General features: G+C 48.3%; 1 protein-coding gene across 4 annotated transcripts in view; it reads left to right on the top strand.

Annotated features, from left to right (window-relative positions):
* The window catches only part of ADAM12 (ADAM metallopeptidase domain 12), a 394,287-nt gene that overhangs the window by 314,149 nt on the left and 54,005 nt on the right, over positions 1 to 26,133 (top strand). For 2 of the 4 annotated variants that reach the window (XM_086378404.1, XM_086378406.1), the window contains exons 12-14: positions 14,842 to 15,019; positions 19,463 to 19,552; positions 21,029 to 21,224. In XM_086378404.1, coding sequence (XP_086234530.1) covers positions 14,842 to 15,019; positions 19,463 to 19,552; positions 21,029 to 21,224 — 464 coding nt within the window. Of the gene's footprint in view, positions 1 to 3,912; positions 4,042 to 12,535; positions 12,674 to 14,841; positions 15,020 to 19,462; positions 19,553 to 21,028; positions 21,225 to 26,133 lie in introns of those variants that run through there. The other 2 variants (XM_086378408.1, XM_086378407.1) reach the window with 2 other exon arrangements.

Genomic DNA, 26,133 nt, shown 5'->3' with positions numbered 1-26,133 from the left:
CTTATGTTTTCAAAAATACCCAAGTGGAAGCCCCAGGATGTAAGGCTGAGTCCCCAGAAGCCAAGCCCCTGACTCTCCACCTTGCTGTGTCTTATCTCCAGTGAGCTTGTGTGGCAGCTGTGAACCTCAGAAAGAGGAGAAGGGCATCTACTTGGGGGTTCTGGTCAGAGGAAGATGCTCTTGCTTCCCACCTCAGGCTCCCAGGGAGCTCCGTGGTCCAGACTAGATGGAGACTAGGGCGGCCGTGCCACCCTGCCTCCCAGGGTCCTCGCCACCACCTGCCTCCTTGGTTGTTTTGCTGCGTTCAGGCTTCATGTGGGGACTGAAGCCTCCTCAGTCCAGAGCCTTGTCCCCGTGTGACTTCTCGAAGCAGGAGGGCTGGCCCGTTTTTAAGCATTTAGTTCTGCAAATCTCCTTCAACTTATGTTACAACAGCAGAGAATTATTTCCTGTCATTGCTCGTTAATCCAGCATTTTATTTGTGGTAGAACATGTGTGAAAACATTGCTGCTGAAATTCAGCCAATACCTCCCCCCTTACACACACACACACACACACACACACACACACACACACAGAGCTTCCTCCTTTCCCCAGGACACTGCTGCTGAAGTTTTGCCAGTACTTGCCGCCTTACACACAAACAACACACACACACACATATACACACACACACACAGAGCTTCTTCCTTTCCCTAAACATGTGGCACAGAAGCTGCAGTATAACGTCAAGGGTAAGTTCTGGGCCTCTCTGTGACCAACAGTATTCAGAGGGACCCACTTTAAGCTCTAGTGGGTCATGAATTTTGTCTGTTTTATTCACTGTTAAATCCCCAGCACCTAGAATATAGTAGTGCCTAGTGCAAAGTACTAAGTCACTTCAGTCGTGTCCGACTCTGTGTGACCCCATAGACCGTAGCCCACCAGGCTCCGCCATCCGTGGGATTCTCCAGGCAAGAACACTGGAGTGGGTTGCCATTTCTTTCTCCAATGCATGAAAGTGAAAAGTGAAAGTGAAGTCGCTCAGTCGTGTCCGACTCTTAGCGACCCCATGGATTGCAGCCTAACAGGCTCCTCCGTCTATGGGGTTTTCCAGGCAAGAGTACTGGAGTGGGGTGCCATTGCCTTCTCTGATAGTAGTGCCTGGTATATAGTAAATTTCAATAAATACTTCTGGACTGAAAGGATGGATGGATGGAAAGATGGATATATGGATAGAAGGATGGATATATGGATGGAAGGATGGATGGGAGGGTGGGTGGTTGAATGGATGGGTGATGGATGGGTAGATAGGCTGATGTTGGAGTGGGCTGATAGTAGATGGATAGATGGATGGTGATTCCAGCACAATCAGATGTGTGCAGAGTTAATAGCTAAACTTTTTTTTTTTTGCATGTAATGTAAATACCTTGCATGTAATGCCCTGCACGTAATGGCTAAACTTCCAGGGAGAAGATTCTGAGACCATCATCTTTTCTACTATGGTATTGGCTGCAGCATCATCATTTTCTTTTATTGTATATTCCACATCAGCTACAATGGACTTATGATAACTCACAAGAACAGAAACGATACAATAAAAACAAAAATAAAAAAGAATAAGGACAGAGAAACCCCTGGTAAACAGAAGGTTGAGCCCATTGTTTCCTGTTTTAAACTCCATGGAGACCACAGAGTAATTTGCTTTTAAAAGGCAGAGTCCTTCCAGAAGTGGCTTCTCCTAAAAGCCTGTGTTTAATTTTAACAAAGTAGGAGGCTGAAAATAGAAAATCTAAAAGTAGTTGTAAGAATAAGGCCCTGGAGATCTCATAGATTACTCCCCAGCTTACAAAGATCTTTCTCAGTTAATCGTCACAGTTCTACAAGGAAAGGGCAGAAACAGTCACCTCCATTATACAGATGAGAAAACCGAGGTTCAGAAAGGCCAGAGGCTCACAGTAGATCAGGATCAGACTCAAAACATCAGCCCGCAGCCTCTGGCTCCTGCCTCTCACCTATTCCCTGGCCCCTCACCAGGTGGCCTTGAGCAAAGGAACCTTCCATTTCCAATCCCCGGGGCAATGGAAGGGGAAGGAGACCTAGAGAGTCATCCTCACTGCTCTCGAGTTGCAGGCTGCCCTGATGGCTACCCCAGCATCGGGAGCTCAGTGATGTTAGAACAGGGCTGAGTAGACTTCAGCCTTTGTTGGATAGCTTGGAAGTATCTCCCATGACCACCTTTGCGATCATGTTTGGTTAAAAGTGTCCTCCCTGTTAGAAACTTGCAGAATGAGCAGATGTGACCACCAGAGGGGTCTACACAGGTCTGTCTCCTGGGGCGGGAGGCAAGGACACAGTTACCTCGACATGTAAACTGCCCTCTGTTAAGCCCTGGATCTGTTTAGTGTGTCAAAGCCCAAGCCCTGATGAGACCCACGCAGGGACAGTGGCCTCTTCTTGTAACGAAGCCGAGACACCGCCTCTGGGGGGCTGGCCCCCTTTCGTGTGACACTGGTCCCCTGGCCTGAGTCCCCTGCCTTGCGGGACTGGATTCAGCAAAGAGCCATCAGAGCACAGAAGTAAAAGGGCTACTTTCTAGGAACGCCCAGTGGCCGCCTACGCACCTCTCAAGTGACCAGAGCTCAGCTGGTCTCCTTCTTTATTAAAAATTCTGGCCAATTACATTTACACTTTAATTAATTTCCGGGGAGGAGGGGGAGAGGAGGTGCAGAGGTCAAAGGTCACATGTTAAAACCATGAATTATAATGTGCCGGCAGATGGCTCCATTCTGGGCCCCAGGTGTTTGCTATTAACAATGGACATGTCCTACTAAGGACGTTTTTGATCATTCGCTCCTGGCCTGGTGGTTTTCCTTGCCGTCTGCAGCCCATCTGGCGGCCCGCGGGGTTAAGCATTTGGTCCTCGTGTGGTCACTTTCCATTCCTGGGCTTGGCACGAGGTTGAAGCCGCCAGGGTTCTGTTCTGCCATGTGAGCCCGTGTGTTCAGGGTCACACCGGGTACCCCTGGCCCGGCAGAGTGGGGCTTGGATCCACACACCCCTCACCAACCCCCGGAAAACCCCCAGCAGAGTCCCGTGCGTTCCAGTGGACAGCGCTGTCCTCTACTGGCAGCTTGCTGGGACCCACGGGCTCACAACCGCCCTCACGTGTGTGAGAGTGCAGGTGTGCTCCGTAAATCCCGACATCCGGCCCCAAGGAGGTTCGGGGAGATGCTCAAAGGCACCCTTGGAGCCGCAGGCACGGCGGTGGCCTTCACTGTTACCTGCGCCCCGCCACCTCCTCCTAGATGCCCTCACAGCTCCCCACCATTTATGCCAGGTCACATCCGAGGCTGTCCCGAGGGCCCTGCCCTGGGGGTGACGCGGCTCCTGGAGGCCTCCTGACTGCCCTCGAGGCAGCATGGTCATAGAGAAGAAGCACGGGCCTTCAGGTAAGCAAGTTGGGGTTTCAGTCTTGGCAGTGGAACCAAAGGACTATGGCAAGGTGCCTAACCTCTCTGCACCTCGGTTTGCTCACCTGTAAAATAGGAATGATATAGTCTGACTCACCAGGCAGTCCGTGAGCCAGGATGCCCACTAAGCTCCTGGCCCACAGCAGGGCCTGGCTCAAGAGTGGTAACTGCTTTTCATGCTTATTAACACAGACATGCGGAATGAGATGAAGTCAATAGCGCCTGAAACTGGGTGACCTTGAACGGCACCCCAGCCCTGCCAGGCTGCTGCTGACAAAGGCCAGTCATCTTGGGTGCAGATACCACCACCCACTCCAACAGGACATGCCTCTTGGTCGCTCCTAAATTCTTTGTGTGGTGATTATAAGATTTTATTCCAGGGCATAATTGTGAAAAATCTGAAGATTTTTCTCAAGACGGCCTCAGAACTTTGGGGTTGAAACTTGGCTGAGCAAACCCGTCCCAACCAAGACCTCTTGCACCCACTGCTGTAAGTAGGCCCTGCATCCCCCCCAGGAAGAGAAGAAGGCATCAGCGTGAGGCTGGTGCTCCTGGAGGACCTAGGAATGCGTTGAACTGGCCCTGAACTGTGAGTTACTGTTTGTTTTTGGAAAAGCTCTCCAAGCTGGTTTCGGATTTAGTGACAAAGAGTCAGGAGGTCTGTGTTGTCAGAGAATGGGTCGTGGGGAGGGTCAGGTCGGTCTGTCTGTGGTCACATTCCCCTCCCAGCTCCCTCCTAGGCCTGGGCTATGGAGGAAAAGGTTGCAGGAATTTGGGGAAATACGTTTTGGAAAAAGTTCCAGGAACTGAGAACCACTGCAACCACACAGCAGGTAACAGTCATCTAAACAGCAGCTTTGTGAGTGTTGGTGGCTCAGCTGGTTGTTTATGCTCCTAAGCCCATGTTCTGGTTCAGCTCACAACAGCCCAGCCCTTCGAGAATGAGCAGCGTCTTTGACACCACATATGTATTAAATCGAGGGATCCTGTTTAACTGCTTGATCATGCCTTTGCCTCCTGAATCATCTTTCTCTCGAGGTGACTTGTACTTGCAGTTTTGCCATTTAAAGAGGGCTACGCTGGGGCTACAATTGTCATAAAGTCTGTACCCTGTTGAAAAATGTTTCTAAGCGCAAGGCACTGGCGACCTGTAACTCAAAATAGCCAAAGCAGCACCTCTAAATAAGGAAGAGAGATACACATTCTTTCAGGCAAATACTGGCAACTAGCATCTTTGAAATTAACCAAAGACGCTCCCGTTTTTGTGAGTCTCACTTGTCCTCTCCCTCAACACCAGAGGTAGTTGTTGTTATTCCCAGTATAGATGTGAAGACTGAGACTTGGGTGTAAGACTGAGCTTTAGTTTTAACAGATGCGTGCTCAGACTGAAGTCTTCCAATTTCGATTCTCCTCCGTCTCCTCTGTGCCTTGTAAAGAAGAGCCTCCCAGGCCTGTTGCATCCATCACTTTCACCGTCAGGAGAAAATAAAACTCCATTCCAGTTGTAGGAAGAAATCAGTGGGAAGCAGAAAGTCAGCAACGTATTTCCCCAAAACAGTATCCCTTTACCATCTAATCATTTATTGGCTGTAAAAGATGTGAAGTTTTCTTTCTTCATTTCCAATCGAGTTAAACAGAAATCTGGGTGACTTCCCATCCCTGATTTCCTGCGATGCTGGCTTCTCCTGTCACACGGTTGTGTCAGCTTCAAGCTGTTCTCAGCAGCTGCCCACGTTCTGCCATCCTTCTTGCTGCGGTCACCTGCCTTTCTTTCCTGCAGTCAGCATGTGGGCTGTTGTCACTCCCAGAGCTTGGAGCTGGGGAACCCCAGGTTCTTTGGGACCCAGCACACACTGATTAACGAGGCAAGGAAGTCGAAGAAGACGGAGAGCAGTGACCTGCAGCCCCGGTGAATCCGGCCTGATTGCTGCTGCTTGCCCGGGCTGCCTAATTGCCAACAAGAGAAGATAATTCCCAGAGAGCTTTTGCAAGGCAGATAACGCCCTACTTCCACTGTCAGGCTTGATAAATGGTCTTAGTATGATTCACCCCCAGGAATACAGCCGTGAGACACACAATAGGCTCCTACAAGAAAAGAGTTTTCTGACTGCACATTTGTCAAAGTAAAAGTAACCCCTAATAATGTTTTACTTGGCAGCTTGGTGACGGCTGAAATATTAAGCTGTGACTGCATTTATGGTGGGAAGCCGTAAGTGGCATTCCGCTTTTGGAAAGTAGGTTCTGTGTATGTGTTTTCTCCAGAATCAATGCAGCTGTCTGTTTCATCAGCTTTTTCTTTCTAATCTTGCATTCAGCATGGTAAATTTACCCTCAAGTGTCCTTGGTATTTAAATATTAGGAAAAAGGCAGACGTGTCTTAACTAAGAAGGTCACACCTAAGCAGGAGCCGGTCACCCTGGCATGGTGTCTGCAAGAAATTCTCTGCCCGTGAACTGAAAGCAGCCTTTTTTTCTGGGTCCTTACGTATAATCATTGTAAAGCCTTCTTGTGCCAAGGGAAAGTATCGTGCAGAAAGGCCTCGTTTCTGAATAGTTCTCCAGTTTTATTGCTTTGCATCAGCCTGTCACTGCTATATGTCAATTCAATTAGCTGCTGTCCTGACATATTTGGGATGATTTATGAAAAGTATTAAAAAGCACATTATGATGAGTTTGCCAAAAGCTCTAGAAGAAACTGAGGCTTGTCTTTTTTAAACTACCCACCATGGGCTGCACGGGATCCTCAATGTCATGAACAACTACATGGCCTAATTCAATGTTCTTTTCATTAATTGTCTAAGGAGTAAGGCTATAAAATAAGGGAACAAAATGAGCTAAAAGAAGGCAGAACTATCATACTTTGGAGTTCAAAGCGAGTGGGAGGAATTTGCTTCAAAACAGAAACATCTTTCTGTTCAGTCAGGATCTTCTGGCACCTTAAAGTACAACGATTAATCAGTTCAACTGCTCTAATATTTAACAATATTTGAAAATTCATTTGTGACTTGAATTTGACTTTAAGATTCTCATGAAATTTCTAGCACATACCTGCGGTCACGTAAGGTTTCAAAATGCTGTACATTGAGCTTTTCTTAGAAAAATCAAACCATGGGGGAAAACAGAACTATTTCTAATTTAAGTGCAAGAAAAGTGACCTGCAAGGCACCTGGTTTGTATTTCTTATCATTCACACCAATAAGTGTGGCTTTGTCCATGTATTATCTTTATTGCATTTGAATTTTAAACCTAGGTCACTTGCTCCCAATCTTTAATTTTGATCATTTGGTAAATCACCAGCACCATCAGGTGATGAATAGATACACAAATTGTGATGTAATCTTACTTCCCATGGAATACTATTCAGTCATTGAAATAAATGAAGTACTGAGAGTGCTACAGCATGGATGACCCTTGGAAATATGTTGAAAGAAGCCAGACATGAAAGGTCACACGTTGGAAGGTTCCATTTACACGAAATGTCCTGACCAGGCAAATCCAGAGAGAGACAGCAGAGTTGTGGTCGACAGGAACTGGAGGAGTGGGGGTGAGGAGTGTCTGCTTCATGGGCTGGCTTTTTTTTGGGGGGGTGGGGGGCGGCGCTCAGGAAAACGTTCTGGAATAAGTGGTGATGTTTGTGTAACACCATAAATGCATAAACGCTGGGGATTGTGTATTTCTAAGTGGTGATTTTGTCATGTGGATTTTACTTCGGTTTAAAATGAAGTCACCCGGAGAGCTTGTTGAAACACAGTCGTGGGGCCCCCACCCCTGAGTTCTTCCAGGGCAGCAGGTCCAGGTGGGGTCTGAGCATCTCCATTTCTGCTGGGTTGCCGGGTGATACTGATGCTGGGACCACTTGAGGGGCTCTGATTCAGGCAGGTGTTGAGTTGAGAGAATGGTTCCTCCTCCGTATGTAAGTCCGAGCATCAGGGCCGTACTGATCACTGTCCATGTCTCAGCAGTTTACTGTGGAAAATCCAGGGCTGAACTGATATCCTCAGTGAGGAGAGTTTTTTAAATAACCACACTTGGGATCAGATCTAGGCTCTGCCATCTCCCAACTTTGCTTTGCCTTTTTATTTTGCTTGTATGTTCAGTCAGGTACAACTCTTTGCAGCCCCATGGACTATAGCCTGCCAGGCTTCTCTGTCCGTGGGGATTATCCCAGCAAGAGCACTGGAGTGAGAACTCTTAAATGCCTTCACCTCATTTGCAAAATAGGGATAACAAACCTATTTCATGGGGTTGTTTTAAAGTGTAAATTTAAAACAGCATAAAGAAGAAAATATTACTATGAGAAAGTACCCACCATATCATCTAGCTTAAAGCAGGTTCTCAAGTTATTCCAAATATATATACATCAATTCAATGTAATGAATATGCTTATATATTTGTACAATTTATACATGTGGATAAATGTGCATAATGTGAATGCATTTCTAGCATTTTAGTTATATAGGTGAAGAGGCAGTGAGTGGGCGTGTCCAGTAGTTCCCTTGACAGAGGTCAGCAAGGAAAGATGGGGAAGCCTGGAGCCACAGTTTAATCATCACAGGATCCTCCTCAGAGCTCTGAAACAGCTGCTTCTCCTGTGAGTGAGCAGATGAATGAAGGAGGAGTGAGCACGCCACCCAAAAGGCTTCATTTTGGTGTCATCAGAAGTTCAGAAGCAGGGTTGGTACCTGGGAAGCAGGGCGATGAGCTTGGCCATGCCAAGCATTTTCCTGGAGTCATTCTTTCCTGTGGCTATGTGTGTAAATCAGGATTCTATTATAGTTAGATCTAATATTTGGTATCATCAAATTCCCTTATCTCTTGACCTGAAATCATTTTACTTTTTATTGAAGCATAGTTGATTTATAATGTGTCGATTTCTGCTGTACAGCAAAACGAATCAGTTATACACTCTTAGCCTTTCCTGTTACTGGTTTATCACAAGGTGCTGAATGTAGATCTCTATGCTGTACAGTAGGGCCTTGGTGTTTATCCACTCCTTCTATATACTAGTTTACATTTGTTAACCCCAAACTCCCTTTCCCCGCCTCCCTCACCCCCCACCTTGGCAACCACACGTCCATTCTGTGTCTATGAGTTTGTTTTGTAGATAAGGTCATTAGTGTCATATTTTAGATTCCATGTGTAAGTGATAACATATGGCATTTGTCTTTCTTTCTGATCGACTTCACTTAGCATGATAATCTCTAGTTGCATCCATGATTATGGCATCTGGCCCCATCACTTCATGGGAAATAGATGGGGAAACAGTGGCTGACTTTATTTTTATGGGCTCCAAAATCACTGCAGATGGTGACTGCAGCCATGAAATTAAAAGACACTTACTCCTTGGAAGGAAAGTTATCACCAACCTAGATAGCATATTCAAAAGCAGAGACATTACTTTGCCAACAAAGGTCCGTCTAGTCAAGGCTATGGTTTTTCCAGTGGTTATGTATGGACTATAAAGAAGGCTGAGCGCCGAAGAATTGATGCTTTGGAACTGTGGTGTTGGAGAAGACTCTTGAGAGTCCCTTGGACAGCAAGGAGATCCAACCAGTCCATTCTAAAGGAGATCAGTCCTGGGTGTTCATTGGAAGGACTGATGCTGAAGCTGAAACTCCAGTACTTTGGCCACCTCATGCGAAAAGTTGACTCATTGGAAAAGACTGATGCTGGGAGGGATTGGGTGCAGGAGGAGAAGGGGACGACAGAGGATGAGATGGCTGGATGGCATCATTGACTCGATGGATGTGAGTCTGGGTGAACTCTGGGAGTTGGTGATGGACAGGGAGGCCTGGCGTGCTGCGATTCACGGGATCGCAGAGTCGGACACGACTGAGCGACTGAACTGAACTGAACACACCGTGGTATGATGTGCCACGTCTGCTTTATCCGTTCCTCTGCTGATGGACATTTAGGTTGCTTTCACGTCTTGGCTATTGTGAATGGTGATGCTGTGAACATAGGAGTACGTGTATCGTTTTGGATACAGTTTTGTTTGCATGTATGCCCAGGAGTGGGATTGCTTGATCATACGGCAACTCTAGTTTTTTTGAGAAACCTCCATACTGTTCTCCGTAGGGGCTACTCCAGTTCATATTCCTACCAACAGTGTAGGAGGGCTCCCTTTTCTCCACACCTTGTCCAGTATTTGTTAGTTGTAGGTTTTGCGATGGTGGCTGTTCTGACTGGTGTGAGGCGGTACTTCATGGTAGTTCTGATTTGCATGAAACCATTTTAGATGACTGAATTCTGTCTCTCTCCAGGGCACATTGGGTTAGGTATAGTTTTTAGGTACTCTCTTCTTCCCTGCCACACTGGTCAACCAGGAGGACTCCAGCATCAGACCCTTGTTTGTCAGTCAAAACTAGTTTGGTTTAAAAAAAATGTGGGAGGAATACTAGTTTGAAATTATTATGAAAAGTACCTTAAGCAGTTATCAATGCCTGGTCCATGCAGGGCAATGCTCCTCTCCCCCTTTAATGATGTTCCATGGTCATCTTTTGCCATCCACCTGACCTCAGAGGGCCTAGGAGTCTTCTCTGGGGAGGGGGTCGCTCCTCTGGGTATGTGTCACTGAAAGAAGAACCTGCTGCTGTCTGCTGAACAAAGTCCTCTAGGACTGTCACACCTGCCCATACCCCTTTGCACCGGCTCCTCCCTCTGCCTAGAACATTCTTCCTCCTGGTGCATCCAGCTTCTTCCCTCACATCCCAAATGCCTGCCTTCCTGTGCGGTCTTCCCTGATCATCTTCCCCTAAGAGGTCAAGACCTCCTATATCCTTGCCCCCTGACCTGTCTTACTTTTCTCCTTCGTGTTCATTCCTTTCTAACACATAATTTACTCCCTTATCTTCTGTATTATCTGCCTGCCCCACCAGATGCAAGCTCCACCATGGCCAAGATTCAGGTGTGTGTTTTATTCACTCCGGTCTCTCCAGGACCTGGTACAATGCTTTGCACTCAGGTGTTGAATAAATACTTGCATAATTGAATGATGAGTGACAGGTTACTCTCTGCTCTTATTCCTCCAAAGCCTGACTTTCTCTAAATGTCCCCCAGTAAGGCTCAGGAATATTCTATCAGAGAGAAATAGTCACTGTTCCCCATGATGAGAAATCATGAAAGGATGAAGGCAGGTGCAGAACGCTCCCTGGTCACATCGCCATTTGTCATCCAATGAGAGGTCTTGTAGGATGCAAGTGGCCTTTTTCCATTCTCCGTTAGAGGGGAAATGTTGACCAGTCCCCATGGAGAGGACTGTATGGGAAAGTATGGGGAAGGGTTGCAGCCTTCCTAAAGGGTCTTACAGCCCTGGGCTCCCTCGGAGCGAGTCAGGAAGGTCCAGATCGGAGGGAAAGATACCCCACTCACTGTGCTCAGGGCAGGAGCTGTGAGCTGGCAGCTGGTGGAGGTTTTCCTTGTCCCAACTTTGAAGTCAGGTGTCGCGCCGGTGAAACTGGGCTGCGTGGTGTAAGACCCAGCTCTGTGCTGGGAGTGATGGAACAAAGGACCGCTGTCAGTGACCTCCTCCACACCTCGTGGCCATGCTGTTCTGTTGTTAAAACAGGGACCTCTCTATGACAGCCTAGAGGGGTGGGATGGGGTGGGCGGAGGGAGTTCAAGAGCAAGCGGATGGGTGGGTACCTACAGCTGATTCATGCTGATGTATGGCAGAAACCAATGCAACATTGTAAAGCAATCATCCTCCCGTTAAAAATAAAGTTAAAAAACAAGCAGACGGAGGCACCTCGAGGAATTAGTGCCTGGACAGTCTTCCTCAGAGCAAGGTTGAGAAGCTGTGAATTGGATGGATGTTATCCATGACACGAAACAAGAAAAAACTTTTAAGAGCATCTGGGCTTTGTCCTTCAACAGAATAGGAGAAAGGAAAAAAAAAAAAACCTAAGAACAAGAAACGTCCTGTTACACAGATAACTCGAGTCTTATCTGACCATACCCAGCACAGACACGCAGTCATTTTTTGCTACTAGTGATCTGTTCTCCTCTCCCAGATGCTCTGAATTTAAATGCTGAACTTACACTGATCTCACTCATCTTGTTTCTGTTCCTTTTTTAATGTCAACCCCCACTAAAAAAAAAAAATCAAAATGTATTTGTTTTGAAAGACAGTGAGATCGGAGTGCTTGTCGGAGCTGTGCCTGGAGCTGGTCTCAGCCCTGCACATGTCTTGCTGCCTTGGGAACTGGGTGGTTGATAACCCCTCCTTCACTGGGCTTCTCTCAGCTGCTGTGAATCTTGGTGTAAACCCTTCCCGAGGCTCACAGTCGATCCAAGTGCCTCTCCTAACTCCCTGTTACCGTTTTCTAGAAATCAGTTTCCTCCCAGAATGAACTGGCAAGCTCTCATCACAACACCTGGTTAGGCATTGTTGGCATGAGAGTGAGATTTAGCCTCCAGGATCAGGCCTGAGATGGGGCATTCTGGGAAAAGCTCACACAGGAGAAGGTTCAATCTCTTCTACTGCAAAGGACTGTTTTCTATCCCCTGTGCAATACATCGTATTTTCCACACAAAGCCCTTCTCAATGGACAGAATTACACTCTTTCTTATGGTTCGTCATCTTAAGCTATTCAGCATCACTTTGATACCAGGAATAATCAGTCTGTCTGCCCAGGAAAGTTACAGAGAGTTCAAAAGGAACTTTGTTACAGCACTCCAGATAAGTCTTGGTTTATTGCTGGTGTATCCGAGAGCAAGACTTTGCATGTATTAATTTGCCTGTAGATTAGAATTATACTTCAGAGTTAATAACTGAGATTGATAGAAAACACTTGGGGAGACAGGAGGGTTACCCATTTGGCCCTGGAACTCATCACGGTCTTGAAATATTTCCAGATTCAGTCATTGAATGGTGGCTAGTCTGTCATCCTCAGGGAGACAGAGCAGCACGCGTTGGTTTGGCCAGTTGACTGGGATCCAATCATAATGTCATCCTCTAAACGTCAGCGTGGGAGAGGATGCTTGGGCTTGCTGGTGGGCAGGCTCTGCTGGCTCACTAAGTGATAAAACTTGGGTTTCTGGTGGGCTTAGCCCTTATAATTGCTGCCTAAGGCATGGGGAAATGCGTTCGTAAGAGAGTCAGATGTTGTGTATATGTTAGGGAACACTAGCAGCTGTAGGAAGAAGCCCCAGTTTCCAGTGGCTTACCGTCCTGGGCGGGGGTTCCCTTCCGTGTGCTGCTGTGGGGATCTGCGCTGTGTGGTGAGTCGGGAGCAGGTGACGTTCTGCCTCATTCCCTGCTAGGATGCTGGAATGCTCTGAACTCAGCTGGCCACGGGGAATAGGAAGGAATCTCCACTTAATTGCATGCCATTTCACCCCTGCTAATTCCATCACCAAGAATTGTCACACAGCCCGTCCAGGTGTGAGGGGGCTGGCACACCCCTCGCGGCCAGGGAAGGGAGAGATTGAGCTTTGTGGGGACATCGGCCAACTTGGCCACATCCTTTGCAGGCCTGGTTTTTAGAGACAAGAGCAGGACCCGCACTTCTGACCTCCTCTGTTCTTTTAAGGCTGTGCCTGAGGAGACAGCAATTTGCCCTTCATGGGTCCAAACCAGTATCAGCTGTGCTCTGACCACTGTCCCCCTGTGGAAATGATGTCCGTGAAGCCAGGGAGCTGATAAGCTCAGTCATTTGTACCTTCCCCCTGCCTCAGGGTAGCAATTGCCTTTATTACTATTTTTAATTGAAGTATAGTTGATTTACAATGTGTTAGTTTCTAGTGTACAGTGAAGTAATTCAGTTATATATACTTTTTGATTCTTTTCATTATAGGTTGTTAAAAGATATGTATTAATATATCATTCCCTGTGCTATATATTAGGTCTTGTTGGTTTTGTTGTTCAGTCGCATCCAACTCTTTGAGACCCCATGGGCTATAGCACACCAGGCTTCCCTGTCCATCACCAGCTCGCAGAGCTTGCTCAAACTCATGTCCATCGAGTTGGTGATGCCATCCAGCCATCTCATCCCCTGTCGTCCCCTTCTTCTTCTGCCTTCAATCTTTCCCAGGATCAGGGTCTTTTTCCAGTGAATCAGATCTTTACATCAAGTGGCCAAAGTATTGGAGCTTCAGCATCAGTTCATCCAATGAATATTCAGGGTTGATTTCCTTTAGGTTTGACGGTTTGATCTCCTTGCAGCCCAAGGGACTCTCAAGAATCTTCTCCTTGTTGGTTATCTGTTTTATATACAGTAGTTTGTTATCTGCTAACCCCAACCCCCTAATCTATCCCTCTCTCCCTTCTGCTTTGGTAACCATAAGTTTGTTTTCTATGTCTGAGAGTCTATTTCTGTAAATAAGTTTATTTTTATTATTTTTTATATTCCACATATAAGTGATATCAGGTGATTTGTCTTTCTCTGAATTCTCTTAATATGGTAATCTCTACGTCCATCCATGTTGGTGCAGATGGCATTGTTCATCCTTTTTATGGCTGAGTAATAGTCCCTTGTACATATATGGACCACACCTTCTTCATCCATTCATCTATTGATGAGCATTTAGGTTGTTCCCACATGTTGGCTATCGTAAATATTGCCGCTATAAACATAGGTTGCATGTGTCCTTTTTAAATTAGTCTTCATCTTTTCTGGATATATGTCCAGGAGTGGGATTGCAGAATCATACGGTAACTCTATTTTTAGTGTTTTTAAGGACCCTCCATGCTGTTCTCCCTACTAGCTGCACCAATTTACATCCCCACCAACAGTGTAGGAGGGCTCCCTCTTCTCCACACCCTCTCCAGCCTTTATTATGTGTAGACTTTCTGATGATGGCCATTCCGAGCAATGAAGTTAGAAAACTTCCTCACATAGTTATATTACAAGCTACGGGTCCTGAGTCTTCACTCTCCATCATATCATTTCACACAGAACTATTAATGATGTCTGCAATGAGACACTGTCTAGAGTTGTCGATTTGAAAACCATCCAAGGATCATTTCTTGGGGGATAAAGCACCCGTGGCTTAGACGGTAAAGAATCTGCCTGCAATGCAGGAGACCCAGGTTCCATCTCTGGGTCAGGAAGATCCCCTGGAGAAGGGAACGGCAAACCACTCCAGTATTCTCTCCTGGAGAATTCTGTGGACAGAGAGGAGCCTGGCAGGCTACAGTTCACGGGATCACAAAGAGCCAAGATATGAATGAGCCGGTAGCACTTCCTCATTCAGTGGTGCTGGAACGGTGCAGGATTGGACGCAGGGTTTAGAAGGTGCCTCATTTTAGAGCATTCAAGCTTTTGTTCACTGAGAGAGTGACCACCCGCCCAGATGATGCCCGTGGGTACCACGTGCACTGGCACAAGAAGGGTGATGCACAGCCCATTCTGTTCCCTGACGACTGACATCCGGCCTCCTTCCTGCAGGTTCCCATTCCCCATGATGTTCAGCAGCTGCAGCAGGAAGGACCTGGAGGCCAGCCTGCAGAAGGGCATGGGCATGTGTCTGTTCAACCTGCCGGAAGTGAAGCAGTCCTTCGGGGGCCAGAAGTGCGGGAATGGATACGTTGAAGAAGGAGAGGAATGTGACTGTGGGGAACCAGAGGTAAGAGAAACGTTTACAGGACATTTGTCTCACGTTTACAGCTGGGCCAACCAGCAAGAATTTGAATAGTGCTGGAGAATCAGGATGGGAAAGTCCTAGGGCCACCTTGAGCAAGCTTCATAAGCCAGGCTGGCCTTCTTGAATGCTAAGTATTACGTGAATTAAGCTGTATCACTGGTTTAAAGAGATAAAGAATCTTCTCTGTTGAAGGACACGGCAGTCTTGGGAAGATGAGGACAAGAACAATGAAAAAGCATTTAGCTTTGAATTTGACAGAGAAGAAAGCCTTGGAATGCTGGCTTCAAATGGCTAGTAAGCCCCAAGTCTTTCTCTCTGCAAGGTGTGCAGCCCGAGGGGAATTTGAATAAGCAGCGTTCATGTTTAACCAAGAGCGGCCTCCCGAGTTGAAATTCTGCCCTTGTCTCTGCAGCCTCCTCTGTATGTGTGACCTGAGGCTCCCAGTCTCCTGCCTCTCAGCTTGTCAGCTTTCAGAAGCAATAAGCCAGAGCAGAGAACATTTTTAATCCAGCAAAAGGCTTATTTCACCCTGCTTTCCAGCCACTGTCAGGACATTTTCGTGCTTTCATAGGGCCCAGGGTAAAGTTAATCAACATCAAAATTGTAGCAGCCATTTTTTTTTTTTAAATCTCTGAATAATCTTGGGAAGGAGAGAGAAAGGGCACAGCGAGACTGCCTGGTAAAACAAGAGCCCCCTCAAAGTTTGGAGAAGGTTGTGTTTAGAATAAATCAAAGTCACCCGGTTGCATAGCAGGCTGTCTACACGTGCGAGTCCCGCTCTGGGAGCTTATGCAAGCTGCAGTGGTAGACAAGTTCAAGGTGGGTATTAGCTAAATTCACAAATGGGCCTGGTGAGGGCTTAGGAAGAGCACATCTTGGAGGGCTGCTCTCAAAGGGGGATTCTAGGATGGAAGGAGACTTGTGCTGAGATTCTGAGACTTCCCTTGCATCGCTGTGTTCATCAGACAAACAGCTGGTTGTGGACTCCTCATCATATCCCACCCTCTCCAATCCTCTGAGCTTTTCCATGGCAGCAGGAATAATCTTGGACTCTATCTGACCATTCCTGTAAGAATATTAAAAGTGAATATAAGTGTTCGGGGACGGGGGTTGAAGAGGCAGGTTGATCAAGTGTTTCTGTGCCCTTGCTAAATTCAGGATTCACCCAGGGTCACGGCGCTGTCCATGAGGCTGTTTAATTTTGCTCACAGCACACAAAGCTTGGTTACTACACAGGAACAAAATCCTAATTATGGCCTTACAGAAACTCTTTTTGATGAGTGGAGGAAAACTTGAAACCATCATGGGATAGGTTATACAAAGGGGAAATTGTTCAGAGATTTTTTTCTAATTGCTTAAAGGAAAAAAAACAGTTTAAATTACTCCTGTTTCTCAGGAGAGGTCAGGTTGACTTGAAATGGTTTATCTTTTGTTTGAGCTCCTTGTAATTGTTTATTAATTTGAATAAATTTGGCAGCTCTCCCTGAAGCCATGAACTCTCAGGTTTGGGATGACTCTATTACCAGAGTCATTTATTCCATAGACCAGCATGACCACCGGCATCCCTTCCTCCCTCCACATCAGCAGGGTGAATGTCACCACGGTTACCATTTCTACCACATCACTGTTGTCATTTCCACCACCGCCTCATCTTCATCTCCACTGCCGTCACCAGCATCGCATCAGCAAATCTTTGAGTGCCTGAAATTTGCCATGGATATTGTGACCTTCTCTTTTACCCCCATCAAGGAGTCATTCAGCTTTGACAGGGAGGTTACTGTCTCTCCAGGCAACTTACTGCCTTGCAGGACAGATTTTTATGAACCCAGACTCCTTGCTTAGGCAGAGCTATACTCTCCCTGCATGTTATTCTATGTGGAGGGCCCTCATTTAATAAGTCCTTGATATCTGAAGAGAACTCTCAATCTCTTCATCCAGAGTTCTTTCTCCCAAGAAATCTTTGAAAGTCACGGGCAAGCTTTTTGCCTCAATTTTTAGTTTTCTAATTTTTAATTTTTTTTATTTGTTGACTTTTTAAGGTTTAAGGTCACACTGCGCTCTGATGGTATGAAAGCCCATTTCCAGGTTCCAAACTGACCAATACTTTAGTGAACCTGGGTTCTTTATTCCCCCACTCAGCGCTCAAGCACGGTAAATAACCATCATGCCTTTGTTTCCTATCAGCCCATGCATCCCTGGACACCACCACTCTGGTGTCACCACCTCGGTGAGTAAATGGGTCAGAACCACTGTCCCAGCTCACGATGGGACCCAGCTTCTGCTCTCAGAAATAATGGCCACTCTTTTCAAGAAGATGCATTGTTACCTCAGCCCAGTTCATGGTTACTAGGAACCTCTGCCTACTACCTACAACCCAAGAATGACAATCAGGGCATTTGCTGAAAATCCTCTCACGGCTTCATTACTCTTCAGTCGTTGGAGGCTGAGCGTTTGTCAACTCTGTTGAACTTCTCTACTGAACACTAAAATAATAGCTGCACCAACGGATGAAGCATTTGTCTCTTCTGATAAACAGAGTTCTGCAGAAGAAATAGATTCTGGGTAGTTAAAAGGCAAGTGAGTACTGAAGCCTTGAGTCCGGGACATTAGATTTATATCCACCATAAGGGTTTCCTGACAACTCGCTCATTCTTCCAAGCTAATAGGGTTGAAAAAGCAGCCTTATCTCCTTGTTTAAAGTCAATTGCATGCCAGTAGCTTGCAAATATCTTTTAAACTTAGTTATCTTGCTCACATTATCAATCCCTTTTGAAGTCAAAACCATGCTATTTGGCTTCGTTTCCATTTGAACTTCTGTGTATATTATTTAGCAGTTTCGTCAGGGGGATTGGGACCTGGTTCTTAAAGGGTCTTACAAACGAGTTTTAGGATGGCTGATTTACCTTAGAAGTGCAAGGGAGTCTGTGATCTGTCAGCAGCCCACGTGCCATTAGAAGAGCCATTTAGCGCATCCGTACAGGACAGCATCGTCACACCTGCAGTGACACTGATCAGCATTACCACTGATGGACTCCGCTTATAAAAACACAACAAGTTCCTGAATGTTTTAGGCTTGTAAATCCATGAGTTGGAATTCCTTACTATCCTGAAAGTTACAGTATTGGCTTCAGGTTGGCAGTTTTCTCCTACTGTATATATTACACACTCTGGATGTTTATGAAGTCCTTGAGCAAATTTAAAATTGAATAACCTGGGGTGTATGTGTAATAGGAGTGAGCAGTCACTGGGAACATCATTCATAGAGTTTTACACGGGATACAGTTGACATATCCTGGTTGAGCCATAAATCTTCTGGGTTATCAATGTTTTATTCACTGCATTTATGATACTGATGATAAATTCATTCATGGGAGATGGTTTGGGGAGTAAACTGTTACACTATGAAAATAGTATGTGATGGGCCTGTAGCCAATAACATAAATTCTTCAGCACAAACCATATATAAGAGAAAATAAAGGGACATTGATCAACTCAATTCTGAAGATTCTGTTGAGCTCCCCTTTCTAATGGCAGTTCAATTTCTTCTAAAGTGTGTCAACTCCAAGTTACCAGAATGTCCTAAAGCCCACGATGTCATAAATACATTGAATAGATATGTGCAGGCCTTCTGTTGAGAGCTAAGCAAAACTATAGCCTCTTGTTTCTTTATGTGACAAAAACTTGGGTACCTGTGAAATGCAGCATAACACAGGAGTTCACTTCCTCTCTCGTGTTTATCTCAGAGAGGACCATCCATCTACCATTTGACCTGTTTAAATCCCTTGCAAATCTATGGGCACAGCCCACAGACCTCCTTCCGGTCTCTTGCTCATTCTGAGGCGCTTTTCTGACCTGAGGAGTGTCTTGGTGGGTGAGACACCCTCCCTGTGCTGACCGAGAGTCCAGCTGCAGCTCCAGGTTGGACTGCTGTGGTTCAAACACAACTAGTTTGACTTCATTTCCTGCCACTGTGCTCTCGGTTAAACTCTGGGTCAGTCTTTGAAGAGTTAAGTTTGTATGCATCTATGGAGACTTTTAAACACATTCAAAGGCTCCAGTGATCCTGATACAGGTCACTGCATTGAGGCCTGCGGTCCTCGAAGACATACACACGGCCCCACCCGCTGCCGATGCGAATGGCCTCTGGAGCCAGCCAGCCTTCTGTCCCCATCCCTCACCCCATCGTGAAAGATGCTTGAGTGCTACTGACTTTTCCCAGGGACATGCACTCCCAGGCAGTTCATAAACACTTACCAGAAGCTCTGCTTTCTTCCAAAGGAAGATAATCCTCGGTCAGGCTGGTTTTCAGCTCAAGAGCCAGGCCCTCGGGTTCTTTCTTCCCTTTCCAGTCAGTGAAGGTGCAACCTTCTCTTTTGGTGAGTAGTGGCCCCCCGGTGACCCTGTCAAACCTCTTCCCGTCTCCAGGAATGTCAGAATCTCTGCTGCAATGCCACCACCTGTGCCCTGAAGCCAGACGCTGTCTGCGCGCACGGACTGTGCTGTGAAAACTGCCGGGTGAGTCCTCCTGCTCCCAAGGTCACCCATGGGTTCTGCAGGTTCAACACCAACGCAGGGCTAGCTACAGGGCAGGGTGATTTCCCAGCGCTCACTGCTGGGGAAACTGTGGTCCTCATCATGCAAGCTGGTACTCTCTACCTCCTATTTTTATTATCTTCTAATCTTTGTGTGAAATGCACATTTTAATGCTAAGTCATCTGTAGTAAATAATTTATGAGCTGGAAAGGAATTGGACCAAAAAACTCAGGCTCCCCATTAACTGTTCTGGTCGTGCTGTTGGAGAAAGTCTTTGAGAACCAGTTCCCCCTCTAGCAGGGAGTACTCACATCAGGTCCCTCCACTCCATCCCAAGAATGTCTGCCTGCTGGCTGAGGTGCTGGGTGGGTTGTTCTCCACGACCTCAGCATCTTGCTCTTGACGACCCCCGACAGAAGGTGCTGGCTGACCCAGCCCAGCCAAGTTGGCAGTTTTAGACTCTGCCACCCTGACTGCATTCGTGTTGGCAGTTCCATCGTTTGTCTCACTGTTCAGAGCTGAGATCTGGCAGAGTCGAAGTCTGAGCTTTTGATTCAGATGTTCCAAGGGTAGAGTTTTATTTCCTTTTAATTAAGCAATTGATCTTGACCTTCTGCTTGCAGGAAACTCCCTCTTAGCCACCCAGGCAGAAGCGCAGTGTTTCCAAAGTGCACTGTGACATTTCACATTCAGCTTAAAGTATCCTTCACCCCTTTCCTGTGATTAGCTCATGGGGATGTTAAAGAAGCTGACACGCCTGGCTTGCAGCTGCTGGTGGTGAAGTCCCTGGAGAGGGGGCTTTGAGGCGGGGCTGGTCACTGGCTCTATAACCTCAGACAAGCTACCCTGAGCCATACGCTCCTCAACATCAAAAAGATGAGGCATCGTTTGCATGGTCCCTTAACATCCTGTGTGGCTCCTCTGGTTTACTACTTCTCTCCCTGCCCCTGTAAAGTCCTACAGACAGGTTTCCAGCTCTGTGATTTGATTGCAAAGTAAAATCACTGTTGCAAGTATGCCCTTGGGATGATTTTTGTCATCTTGCCCACAAAAGTGAATGCTTTAAGTGCAAATGTCATCTTAAAACAAGTGATGGTGTTGGTGACCAGAGATCTTGTTCTTAAGAATCGATGGGTCCATCAGGTAGCACCCCACTCCTCCAAGGCCCAGGGGCCAGCGTCCAGCTTGTCTGCTTACCAGGAAAACTTGATGTTGCAGGAAGTTAAAAAGAGCTGCATCTTAGTTGCCCCTACCACCCACAGTGGAAAGGTGAATCCCAGAGGGAGACTGTTTACTTAACGAGCTCTCCCTTCAGTAAAGGGAACTTCCTTTGAAGTCTGCACCCGTCTACATGAGGCTACACGGGGTAGCCCTGCTCCCATCTACCCAGAGTGTTACTGGGACCACTCTTCCCCGTTTCCTGCAGTTAGGTGCTTATAAACTGCCCTCTCCTTGCAGCTGAAGCCGGCGGGAACCGCGTGTAGGGACCCCAGCAACGCCTGCGACCTCCCGGAGTTCTGCACTGGGGCCAGTCCTCACTGCCCAGCCAATGTGTACCTGCACGATGGGCACCCATGCCAGGAGGTGGATGGCTACTGCTACAATGGCATCTGCCAGACCCATGAGCAGCAGTGCGTCACCCTCTGGGGACCAGGTACGTGGCCCCCACCAACCTGGGGGCTGAGGCTGCGAAGCCCGCCCTCTGTTTCCGTGAGCATCCCTCCCAGAGCGTGCTATCGAGAACCTTCCTTCTGTTGGGCTGAAGTGATGGGCTTTGTGGTGCGACCGGGGCCTGCTTGGCGCAGGGCACGCAAAAGTGGGTGCTGTCTGGAGCCCGCCCCAAGGCACAACAGAATGGTCTGGCCAGAGACGTATGAGTACCTTCCGTGTGCCCGTGGGGAGACAGGGCTGAATCAGCCAGGACCGCTGCCCTCAGACGGCTTAACAGGGAGCTGGGCAGACACGCGGCAGGACATCCCCGCCCACAACCCTGATTGTGCGCCAAGTCCTTCTTGACGCTTGAATGACAGCCCCAGCCGCAGGCAGAGGGTGCCAGAGAGGACGTCGGTGCAGCCAGGGGGCGAGGGGCGGTGGGGGGTGGGGGGGCTGCCTCAGGAAGGCCAGAGCCGAGCTGATGCGTGCGTCTGTGATGGGGAAGGATGTTCAGAGGGAGGGCCCAGCGTGGGAGGCCTGGACGCCAGAGGAAGAGCTCGGAGACAGGTGTTCAAGGGCCTTGAATGCCTTTTTGTTCTGAAAGCAGAGGGACAGAGGCGTGTGTCCCAGAAAAAAAGCACCCAGGTGGGAAGGTAGCCAGGAAGCGGCCTCTGTGGTCGGGTCCCTGAGAGATGGTTCATCACTTCCTGCCCACGGGCCCCTGGACCTGGGCTCAGCCTGGTTTGCGTAAACCTCCCAGGACAGGACGCCTGAGGTGGAGACAATGACCGCAGCTTTACGGAAGGCAGAAGCTCAGACTCAGAGGCCGGAAGTCATTTCCCAAGGTCGCGAGGCTGGGATTGTGACCGAGTCCAGCCGAGTTCCCGTGCTAGGCTGTCACCCCAAAGAGCCAGGCCTCGAACCCAAGTTCCACAGAAGCTCTAACATTAAACAGATGCTCAGAAGTGAAAGGGGGAAGGCCCCGTCCCTTCTGTGTCTCTGTCCTCCGTTGCCCCATCTTCCGGGGCCAGAGACCCAGGGCCTAGGGCAGGGCGGCCCAGAGCAGGAGCTCGTCACCCCGGGGTTGGCCCCTTGTTCCTGCACCCAGTATTCTGACAGTGAATTCCACAGCAGGTATTTTCCAAGACCGTGTCAGTGATCTTGTCTTTCTTCTGCCCCTTCCCATTGGCTGCAGGGCAGCCTTGGTTCTGGCCAGAGGCCCCAGCTGTGGCAAGGCCTCTGTGGTCAGCCAGGCCCAGGCAGGGGGCCAGGCCAGCTCGGGCTCTGTAGGGGAGAGAGAGCCAACGGGCCTCTGTCCGACTTTGATGGTGGGGTTTGGGGTTTAGGAGTGATGAGGGCAAATAACAGTGACTGAACCTCAGCTTGGGTTTGAAGCATGATGTGGAAGCAATGGCCTGAGTATGGAGGACAGAGCGGACATTGCTTAGGACTGGGGGCTCTCGTGGAGCCCACTACCACCATCCTGCAGCCAAGCCAGTGCTCCTGTGCACCGGGGACCTTCTGAAGGAGAAGAGAGCGCAGCCCGGATGCAGCAACAAGGCGTTCACCATGCCTCCATTTATCTCGTTCTCTGAAAGTTCTCCCAAGGCCTCAGGCTCCGCTGATGAGCTTCTTGTTCAGTCACCAAGTCACGTCTGACTCTGCGACCCCGTGGACTATAGCCTGCCAGGCTTCCCTGTCCTTCATGATCTCCTCGAGTTTGCTCAAACTCATGCCCATCGAGTCGGTGACGCCATCCTACCATCTCATCCTCTGTCACCCCTTTCTCCTCCTGCCTTCAATCTTTCCCAGCATCAGGGGCTTTTCCAGTGAGTCAGCTGAGGAACTTGGGTGGGTAGAAAGAGGAAGTGGCGGTACCCGGAGCCTTAGTGCTTGGGCTTTGGAACCTGACCAGCCCCCAGACCTCCTCCCCAGCTGGACAGGAGGGCCTCCAGGCAAGGTAGGACTCACAGCTTCAAATGCTTCCCGATGACAAGCGCTGAGGAGGCACTCACTATCTGCACATCACACGGTTGTATGGGCTCTGAATGGCTGAGTGACCGGACACCTTTTAGCTGAGTGGGGTCACTTTGGGTCAGCGCTGCTTCCCCAGGCCAAACCTTTGTGGCCCGAAGCATCCCTAGTGGCCGTGCCTGCCCAGCCTCTCCCCAGACTCGGTAATCTCCCCGTCTTGAGTTACAGGGGACTTAGTTGCAACGCTCCCTTCCAAGCAGCGTTCTGGGGCCAGAGCACACACAGCACTCGGAGCTGTTGGAGGAAAGCGCGGCCTTGGGTGCCCTGCTGACTTAGAGCATCTGGCCCCGGCTCCAGGGTGAGCTCAGACGGAGCCCCACAGCTCTCTCAGCCCTGCCACTGAGTGACTCAGCTGGCTGCGGGCCTGTGATTCATGGTGACCGAGGCTGGTGTTCATTATCTCATCTGATTAGTCCTTCTTGAGCTGCCTGACCAGGGAGAGAGAGGCGGACAGACTTGACAGCGTGACTCACAGGCTGAGCTTCTCCAGAGCAGAAGCGGTAGGGAGTTACCTGCTTGGACCTGCCACGTCCTTGCGAGCAACGGTGGGGCCTGCGGCCCCAGGGTCCGGGCTGGCCCCTTCTCTCCCCTCCCACTCACCCTTGTGACGGAGGGGGCCCTTGCCCAGCAACGGCGGGCTTCCTCTGAGGGGCATAGCACACAAACTACACATCTCTGATGTCAGAAGTGCCCAGTTCCTGGAAATAACCGGCGTGGGGACTAGGTTGGGAGAGTCCCCCGGGCTGGTGGCTTCTTGGGATCCATCTCTCTTGACCCTCTTAGTACTTGCAGTCATCACACTGATACCCTCAGGAGCACTGAGACTTGGTGCCAGAAGCTTCAGGGGCTCCCTGTACCTGGGGGTTCTTAAAAGGGCCTTCAACCACCCGCTTTGCTAATGAAGAGTGTTCCTCTCCTTATATCAGTGCAACAGCCTAGCTCTCCAGTTCACGGACACCGGGTAAGCTTCCTGTGTCTGCTCTCACAGTGGCTTATGACACCACGCCTTTATCATCTTCTAGTTCCTGGGGTCAGAAGTCCTAAAATGAAGATGCTGGCAGAGCAGTGTTACCTTTGGAGGCTCTGGGGGACCATCTGTTTGCTGGCCTTTTCCAACTTTGAGGGGCTGTCCGCGATTCTTAGCTCGTGGCCCCTTCACCCTCCTTCAAAGCCAGCAGAACAGAATCTTCAAATCTCTGTCTCTGTGACTTCCACTTCTGCGGTCAGATCTCTATCTCTGACTTTGATCCTCTGCCTCCCTCTTACAAGAACTCTTGGGATTATATTGGACCATCCAGGTTGCCCAGCATCGTTTCCCATCTCGATTTCTTAATCACATCCTCAAAGTCCCTTCTGCCAAGTTAGGTCGCATAGTCACAGGGTTCAAGGATTAGGACATAAGGCCCTCTTGGGGGTCCAGGGGCATTGAATGGACCACTTTCTAAAAGGGTAACCTTCAGCAAGTTGCTCAGCTCTTGTTCCTCATGTGAAAATGGGGAGAGTAATATGCCTTCTGCGTGGGTATTTTGTTGTCCTCTACTGTAGCTTGTCTATTTCATGTCTATGAATATATACATGTATAGCGTGCAGTAACTTGCAGCTTGCACAGTGCCTGGGGCTGTGGGGAGGGCCGTGATCTGGTGGGAAAAGAGGAGGGCCTTGGGCTCAGCCTGGGGCAGGGTTGGAGGGAGTGGTGGTTAGAGCAGGAAGGGTCCTAAACAAGGTTGCCCTGGAGTAGTCATTGCCAAGGTAGGAGAGGAAGGGATTTCCTGTGTCCAGAACAGCAGGGGCCAAGGTGCACAGGAACAGGGACCCAGCCCAGGGGAACCGTAGGCTCTTCTGCTTGTCCAGAGCTTGGGCTGTGGCTTGGAGAACAGAGAGCCCTGTCTACCACCATGCACTCTCATTCGATAACTATTCAGCCATGTCCTGCTCTTGTGAGTTGCCGACCAAGAGCCCTGGTTCTGCCAGAGGGACACGCTTCCCATAGCCCCAGTGCACTCTCGCCTGGGACCTGCAGTAGAGTCAGGATGGGACCGTCACAGTTCCCGGGGCAGAGGTCACTTCCTCAGCTGGGTCCCAGCCCCCTAGCTGCAGCAGGCAGAGAGCAGTATATTGCTGTTACTGTGGTCGGTTTGCATTAACTTTTCATGATTCAGAAGAGGAAAACTTATTGTCAAGCATGCGATGAGCTCAGGATATAGTCTTTCATTTCCCAGCCTTTAGCAAATGCTCTGGGATCGGGACCATGTGTACTTTGGGGTCACTTTCAGCCCCTAGGAAGCCCAGTGACTCAGAAATCTAGGGTACTTGCTCTGCCAGCCCCTGACGCTGGCATCCCGGCAACCTGGCCAGCATCATCTGTTACATTCAGGAAACAGTCATCAGTTACTCCCCAGATCTGGCTACCCAAACGCTGGCCAGTGGAAGCCCTTCCTCCCAACTAACTAATTCCTTTGAGAGGGACGTTTTTCAATCCAGCCTTATATTTCAATAAAATAATCCTCTTCCAAATCTTTCTACAAACAAAATGATAGAAAATTCAAAACATATGCCTGCAACTCCTAACAAGCAAAGTAATATAGTTTTAGAATACTTTTTGTGAGAGTTGTTCATCTGCTTGCTTTCCTGACGATTATTCAACAATAATTATTGATTATTAACGATTATTAACGTTATTATTGATTATTGATATTGATATCATTGATTATTAACGATTATTAACAATAATTAATGATTATTCAACAATGGTATCCTTGTCGGCTTGGAATTGACATTTTTTTCCCCCACTGATGCTTCTCCCACAAATCTTGAATCTCAAAACTTTATCAGTTAATGTCAAACACGTAAATGTTACCTGCAGCTCAAACCGGACC

This window comes from Bos grunniens, chromosome 26 (genome assembly GCF_055505025.1).
Source record: "Bos grunniens cultivar Pamir isolate PY7600 chromosome 26, Bosgru_T2T1.0, whole genome shotgun sequence".
In the NCBI taxonomy this organism is placed as follows: Eukaryota; Metazoa; Chordata; class Mammalia; order Artiodactyla; family Bovidae; genus Bos; species Bos grunniens.
The sequence above is the reverse complement of the archived record's forward strand: the minus strand, read 5'-3'. Positions and strand labels throughout refer to the sequence as shown.